General features: G+C 34.4%; 1 protein-coding gene across 4 annotated transcripts in view; it reads left to right on the forward strand.

Annotated features, from left to right (window-relative positions):
* Positions 1 to 8,099, forward strand: part of CERK (ceramide kinase) — a 47,736-nt gene extending 39,637 nt beyond the window's left edge. For 3 of the 4 annotated variants that reach the window (XM_074903259.1, XM_074903262.1, XM_074903261.1), the window contains 3 exons: positions 1,856 to 2,061; positions 4,288 to 4,496; positions 5,230 to 8,099. In XM_074903259.1, the coding sequence (XP_074759360.1) occupies positions 1,856 to 2,061; positions 4,288 to 4,496; positions 5,230 to 5,329 (515 nt within the window). In that variant the 3' untranslated portion in view covers positions 5,330 to 8,099. The remainder of the gene's footprint in view (positions 1 to 1,855; positions 2,062 to 4,287; positions 4,497 to 5,229) is intronic. The other variant, XM_074903260.1, reaches the window with a different exon arrangement.
* The last annotated feature ends 275 nt before the right edge of the window (positions 8,100 to 8,374 follow it).

The following is an 8,374-nucleotide window of genomic DNA, read 5'->3' on the forward strand; positions in this document are numbered from 1 at the left end:
AGGGAAGCAATACTAAAACCATTCTGGCAAATGATGCGAAAATGTTGAATTTGAGCTGCATTTTTTTTCTTTTTACAACTGATTTATTTATCAGGAGATAGAGAGGATAGTCTAGATGGAAAAAGAATAAAGTTTTTAGATCCTTTAAGATTTTTGTCACATTGTAATCCTGCTCTATTTTTCCTGGATTTCTGTTTTTCTTGGCTCTATTACTAAAGAGTGGATGGTAAGAAGTTCCAATTAATAAAAATTCAAGGAAGTGAGAAAAGGTCAAGAGCAACAGACAGCTACAGAATACTTTTCCAAACATTTTTTTTCTTATTTTTATGTTGAAGAAAGATCGAAAGAGGCCAATTCAAAATGAATGCATCATAGACTTTAGGTCCAAAATTACCTAGGCTATTGTAATAATAATTCTCTAAAGTAAATAAATTCCTACAACTAAGACAGTAAAGAATATCAGAATTGCAGGACGTGAAATATATAGCATAAATGTTATCTATAGTCCCATCAGAGAAGCACCTGTAAAATCACTATAAGGTAACCTGAACATGGGGAACTGACAAATGTTAGATTTCTAAGTCTGTACCAGTTAATATGCCTCAAAACTTCTACCTTGCCATGTGATTTGATGGTCAAACTTTAACAAGCTTATATAAACAATCTTTATAATATTTTGTTCATTCATTAATTTTACCCCCATCATCAACAATAGCACTTCACTCCTGAACTCCAGTCTTATAACCACACGTATCTCCATAGACGATTCTGCAATCATTACTTCTCTGGAGTTGTTATTTGAAATATCTGAGTACACTTATATTAGGAGGAGAAAAGGCATGGTATGGCTGCTTTATGGGTTTCTCTTATTGTAGTGAAGAAGGCAACAATATGTAATCTAAAAATGCAAAGGTATTTTTTAATCTATTTTTATCCATATTAAAGAAAATAAAGTTTAGATGACAACTCTGCAGTGCCCACCAGTTGTTTTTTGTTCCAGAAAATTCCTCTGCTCTTCATAGTATTGATGCCATCACACATTTAAGCTCAGTCTATGTCTACTCTCCAACAGAATGGTTTCATGTTGTTGAAAACAGATTTTTGTATTGTTTTCCAGACATATCTGAAGAGTTACAAACAGGAAAGTTCAACTCTGTTAATAGTATTCATCTTCAGACATTTGGGGTTGGGGTGGAAACAGACTCCTGATCTGCTGCCTGCTGGTCCTTGCTGAACCCTGAGTCATCTCTTAGCTTTTTGTCTTTTTTTTTTTTTTTTTTTTTTTTAATATAGTTGTGGCATTGAGGCAGAAGACGAATATTGATTCAGAAGTCAAATACTAAACCACTGTCTTTGCATGATTGTTTATTTAAGATTAACATGTTGAAGAGCAAGAATAAAATTTTTAAAAAGTTAAAAATCCCCCTGAACTTTCACATGACAAGAGTTGTAACTTGCCTCTGTCTTTTCCCTGCCTAAGGTATTGTAGGTTTACCCATATTAATATTGATCCTTAATTTAACGCGCATATGTCAGAAATTAGTAGGTAAGCACAGTCTGTGAAGGGAGAAAGCAACTTTCTCTGTAGGTTTACCCATATTAATATTGATCCTTAATTTAACGCATATACGTCAGAAATTAGTAGGTAAGCACAGTCTGTGAAGGGAGAAAGCAACTTTCTCTGTTAGCATATGACAAATATATTTTTAAAATGCGGTTTACTTTAGATATGTATTTACAGTGCATGAATATGCCCAGTAAAAACTTCTAAGTTGCCAAAAATGGTTTCTTTTTAGTGTTCTTGTGAGTAGGTCAAATAATAACCTATTTCTGTGTCTTTACTGATGTGTTTCAGAAGATGAAGAAGAATGGAAGGTTATTAAAGGGAAATTTCTAGCCATCAATGCAGTAAATATGAGCTGTGCCTGTCCACGAAGTCCAAAAGGTCTTTCACCAGCAGCTCATTTGGCAGATGGATCAGCTGACCTCATTCTAGTTCGTAAATGCTCCAGATTTGATTTCCTACGGTACCTTGTCAGACATACAAACCAAGATGATCAGGTAGGTGTGTATTCCCTTTGACAGTGAATTCTCCAGAGTCAGTCTAAGTTGTAAATATCAATATTCTTATATGACAATAATAACATCTACAAAGCAGTTATACATTTTGGGTGACATAATCTCCAAGTGTATACCATTTTAAAAAAACCCTCATTTAACTAAGTCAAGTCTTTAGCCATAGCATTCTAACAAAATTTAACTTTTGCTAATCAAATTCTGTTTCATAACGTTTTTCATATATTTGCTGTTTGGATAATATTTAAAGTGATTTTATCACAACTGTGTCCCCATGTCTTTGTTGTGAAAAACTGCTAACAGCAGTATAACATAGATGAGGTACTGAAGAAACCACTTTTTCTAAACTGTATAAAAATGTGCTTTAGATGAAAGTTACCAGAGATGTAGTTTGATCATAAACTGCAGGCTTTTAACAGAATTTTAATACATCTGTGTGACCAGGATATGAGCTTTATGCATCCAGTTTCAAAAATACTCCTTGCATATATTGTAGCTGTCAGGATAAAATACAAGGGAAGAATCATGACTGTTTTGGATTGTAGTATCTGTTGAAACCAGAGCTATGGCTGTGAATACACACATTTAATATTTGTTACAACCTGATACTATTAACAAGTTTTGGAAATTATCTGAACAATGTACTAATGTCATATCTAGTTATAAAAGCAATAATAAATCTCTCTTGTTTATGATGCTATTCTTTCTCTTCTGTGGAAGAATTAGTATAGAATCTCTTTCCTGTATTTCCTCATTACCATTCCCTGGGACATTGTGTTTGTGTCTGTATTCCTCCTTCCTGCTATTCTCAGTCTTCTCTTCTTCTCTTCACTCCTTCCCACTTGCTCTCACTGTTCCCTTGATATTTTTAATTATTTGAAGCCTTCCTTGGCTACCTTTCAAATTAGCTTCAGTATTTATTAAGAGACTACACTTTGCTTAAGACTTGAGACATGAGGACATCCATGGGTGGCTCTGTGCAGCCATGCATACCAGTTTTTGCAACTAAACTGTTTGGACTAGCACACTGCTTAGTGAGCCTCATCATATCCATGAGCCAGTGCTTCCAAGTGTGGACTTCGACAACTTCACAGTTTGTTTATGGTTAAAAGCTGGGGGAACTTAAGACCTACGAGGTCCCTTCAACTCTGATGCTTTTTTGATTGCTACTGTGGCCATTCCCCTTCCAGTGCTTACCAACTGTTTCTCTCTGGGCTATGTTGGTTTTGCAGTGTAGATTAAATGCAGGGTTGTACGTATGTCCTCACCTTGAGTTAGTGTGTACCACACTAGTGGGAAACCATGAAAACTTAAGAAAGTTTCAAAAGAAAAAGGAAGAAAATGGTGACTGTACATTAATACAGACTGGTTTATGAGTAAACTTACTTTGTTCACTTTTGTTTCCTTGCCATCCACTTCCTATAGATGCATACAGACATACTCCATTACCTTTGCTAAATGACATGTCTGTATTTATTACAGCTTGATAAATGTTTAAATTCATATCAGTTAAGTTGCTTTCAGGGCAGGTGGGGACACCCTCTAATTTGATTGTTACTTTAATTTACAAAGCATATTTTAAAGCGCTTGTACAATATTGTAGTGTACATCTGCAACCTCTGTTATAAGAGCATCTCTTAATTGTCCTACTTTTTCTAGCTGAATTATTTAGTTTAAATTATTTTTGTTCTGTTGAATGTAATAATATTGCCCTTTATTCTTATTTTCATATACACCCAACTCTGATGCAATCACACTGCCAGGGCATTGATCCAAATGCAGAAGTGTAAGGCTTTCAGAGAAGTCCATGTGTCGTAAGGACTGTAGTTGGACAGGTCCTGAGGATAGTACAGAGATCCAGTCCAAACCTTTTTGACTTTGATTCCATGTATAATAGTTTTTATAAGGTATTTTTAATAGTTTTTATACCCTATTTAGCCATAATCTCAGGATCTGTTATGTGATAATCTATAAAGTGACAGTATCGCAGCTACTTGAAGAGGACCATTGAAAAGTAAGGTTCCATTTTGGCTTTATTGTTGCTGACTTGTGCAGTTTTTTAAAAACAAAAATCACTATGCCTCAGGTAAGCGCCTCTAGAAAATTGAAGTGGATGGACTTCCTTGAATAAAAAATGCTGCATGTTGAATTGCTTTACATAAAAATGTATTTAATTGTAATTGCCTGTTTTGATTTTTTTTTTCTTTGTAGTTTGACTTCTCATTTGTAGATGTTTACCGGGTGAAGAGTTTTCAATTTACATCAAAGCTTTCAGAAGACAACGAAAGCAACATCACAGACATAGGAAAGAAACGTTTTGGCCAGTTCTGTAGAGATCATCCAGCCTGTTGCTGTAATATTGCTAATAGCACCTGGAATTGTGATGGAGAAACTCTGGACAGTTCAGCAATTCAAGTGAGGTAAGCATCAATTTTTCTGTTCATATACCAGAAAACATTAAGTCTTTTCACTGATTTTTAAAGATGCTCGTAAAGACATGCCAAAGAGGTGCCTCTGCACAGCAAATTTGAGTCTTCTCATAATAAACCATATTTTTGGTTACTTTGAGTCCTTTCCGGAGAATACTTCAACCATGTATATTTTAAACAATCGCTCTGACTGAGATAGATAGATGGCCCTACCTTTGAAGTCATACTTATTTCTCAGGAACTGATATGTGCTTGAAGTGCTAAAGATGAAGGTGGTGTTGGGAGGATTCTTTCTAAATGAGTGGAGTACCAAATTAGAAGGGAATAGAGGTTTATGAAATTTGAAGAGCTTTTTTCTTTCCTGATTGGGGCTTTTTTGTTTTTAGAACAAAGGGAACCAAAAACGCAATAGAAAATATTTATATGTGTGTTCCACTAAAATATAATCAGCAGTCCTAATTGTTTTTTATAAATAACATATATTGTATAAGATCAGCTCATCTAAGTGCCCCATAGAACTTTTTGTGTGGAGAAGAGGAATAACAGGAGTGATGGATACATGAAAGCATCCAGCCTCCTTTGCAGGGTAGGATTGTATCGAGAATGAGATCGTGGTTTCTGTTGTCTGGAGCAAGGAACTTTGTCCAACTGCTTGAAATTCATGCATTATTAGCAATAAATATGTAGTACTCACTCCTTATTAATTGATTTCCATATTTTTCAGGGTTCATTGCCAGTTTGTGAAACTATTTGCAAGAGGAATTGAGGAAAACTCTAAAGATGAAGCCGTCTACAGCCAGAGTAGCATTGAACAATTATTATAGACATTGTTCCTCCAGTGGGGAGAAGAAACAATAAAAGCTCAAGGAAATTGAGTAAATATGCATTTTAGTCAAATTGACAAGTATTTCAAAATTTTAGATTTTTTTTTTTTTGGTGTCATATAGTATATGTATAATTTTAGACATCATATTGCATTGTCTCATTTTTTAAAGAACATTGTAATCATTAAAATATATCTTGGAGTCATGTAATCTAGGTTATGTTAGAAAAGAGAGGATAGGCATATATATATACATATTCACAATGACTGATAAATTCTCTGTGCTTTTCTAGAGAGCAAATTTAGCAGTTGTGTTGCAATAATATGTAAACGTTATGAAAGATTGGGCTTCCCATTGTCATGAAACCAGGATATCAAGACAAGATATTTTTAGTGTCTTGGAGACATTTTCTGCTGGGAGTGTTACGTGGTTGCATGCGGCTTAAATTCTGGATAACAGTGTTGTCATTTGCATCTTCTTTTTTTTTTTTTTTTTACATAGAAAAATCTTTCATTTTGTAATTCTGACTATACCTTGCAACTTATCAATGCAATTCAAACACACATTCCTGGCTTTAAGTAATAACAATAAGAGTTTAGAAATACTTCGAAAAATAAAAGCACATCTCTATACAGATCATACCTTATCCTATGTATTCTATTTATAAAGGCTTTCTTGCATTTTTGGGATTGTAAAGGGTTTTATGACTGGTTGATACCAAATACCACACAGTGCAACAGAAATGTCTTGCAAGCAACTCGCAGGAATCCTTATATAATACCAGGAAGGCACAGGCAAAGGAAAATATAGATCCCTTCTGAAACACCAGCAACTTTTAATTTTTTTTAAATATCTAAAATTAATATATTAAAAGTTTTCTGCTTCAGTACACTCTTCTTTGGAGATTCTACTACATATGTTAAAATCTATTTGCAGAATAGGACGTTGGAATGTTAAGTTTAAAAATATGATCTGATGATTGAAAGTTTTTAAAATAATGGGTTTTTTAACTAAGTATGAAACAAAATAATTTGTTTTGTGAAGTCAAGGGAAGAAACTGGCATCTGATAAATCTATTCACTGTGCTGATTTGTTTTTATAGCAAAAAACATTAGACTATCATATATAGTGATGAAGTTATTTAAGTTGTGTATGGATTTTTGTATTGTGGCACATACATGTTCTGTGTGTAGATTTGGGGTTAAATTTTGCTTTTTTCAGATTTATTCCTGTTTGAGGATCAGAAGTTAGCCCCTGCTCTCTTCTATCTTTTCTTAAGTGTGTGGTTCTCTGTAAAACTTACCGCATCTGAGGGTGTTACTGTGTCTGAACAGCTAATGATTCTCTATTCATGCATATTTATTGGCACTTCTGTTATTCAACTTGTATTAGTTTCATGTTTCTCATGTGTTTGGTCTGTGTAAACCATGGTGATTGGTCATTTTATTACTGAAGCACTTGAAAATTGTTTTAAGTGGCAGATTTTTTTTGCTGTTGAAGTTATTTACATTCCAGTTTTGTTAATATTAAAATGGTGTGCTATATTTTTGCTACAAAGGATTATTCATAATTCTCTGTATGAGAGAAAGCACTTGCAAATGATGCTTGCTTGAAGTGCAGTCATACAACATTTAGGATCTTTTTTTAATATATATAGTATTTCAGGGAAATACTTGAATACTTTTCTAAAGGCACTGCTGCTTACTTTCCTTATTAATGCAGTGAGTTGAAATGTTGATTGCTCCTATGTTTTTCAGGCATTTGTAACACAAGTGATATGTATACTGTATTTTTAAAGCCATGTTTACTAAGTGAAATAGTACTTTTGAACTAATAATCCCATTAAAATAAGATTATGCAGTTCATAGAATCATACGACGGTTTGAGTTAGAAGGGACCTTAAAGATCATCTGGTTCCAACCCCCCTGCCATGGGCAGGGACACCGTCCACTAGATCACTAATTCCACAAATACAAATATTTTTTTGAAAGTGTCCTGTGTTTAAAAAGTTCCACAGTTATTGTGGTCTATACATGAATATTGGGAGAGAACCCAGACTTGAAGTTGCTGTAATGCTTGTGCAGGATGTGATAGTACACACTCAGCTTACCAACAGGTGAAGGCATTTATGAGCCATTACAGCTATCCAGATCGTGTTCTCATAAATGAGAACAGGAGTAAATACTAACCAGCTCTTTCCATTAGTTTACTAGCAAGTCTTGACACCCTTATTTGAAACATGGAGGCTTAATCTCGTTGTGAATGTATATTGGTATGCTTTGAATTTTTTTAATACCTAAAAGCTAGTGCTTGGTGTTTCCAAACAGCCACAGTGAAGGCCCTCTTTCTGAGAAACAAGCTACTGGAAAAGGAGGAGGAAAGATCATTCTGTAGTATAGTAATAAAGTGTGAAGTAGATAATAACAGTGTTGCAACGTAATAAAATGAAAAGGTCTTAGGTAATAGAAAAGCTGCATAGTTGCATTTGAATAATTCTATTTGTAGCAAATTGTGCTAGCAAACCACCATATGCAAGTTGTATGACATGTCCAGTTTATTTTTAAGAAGAGAGCTGTGTAAGTAATGCCTGCTTACATTTTAATTCTAGGGTTTTTTTTCTCTGAATGTAGTCCCAGTATGGAAATTACGTATAAGAAAACCAAGCTCAATTTTTCTTTTTTTTAGCAATCTTGCTGGCTTCAAGATTAGAAAATGTGTTCTATGATGCTAGGGCATTTCATTGAAAAAATAAAATTACGTTGTACAGAAATGGTTATTTTCTTCTTTTCGCAAACTGATTTGAAAAAATACCTACCTTTGTTTGGCAGAGATCTGGCAGTAGTGTGCTCAGTGTAACCAAAGAGGGCAGATTAAAACAGGTGGGGAAGTAATTCATAAGCTTCCCTTGGAGTTGACCACAGCGTTTTAGCAAGTGTGAGTGGACGAACACTGAGCGTGAAGGAAGGCAACTGTTGAAGCCGGACTTACTAAGCAACTCTGCCAAAGTAAAGGAAAGATTAAAGGGGGGAAAAAGAAAGTTATAGT

The sequence above is a fragment of the Athene noctua genome, chromosome 3, assembly GCF_965140245.1.
Source record: "Athene noctua chromosome 3, bAthNoc1.hap1.1, whole genome shotgun sequence".
Lineage (NCBI taxonomy): Eukaryota > Metazoa > Chordata > Aves > Strigiformes > Strigidae > Athene > Athene noctua.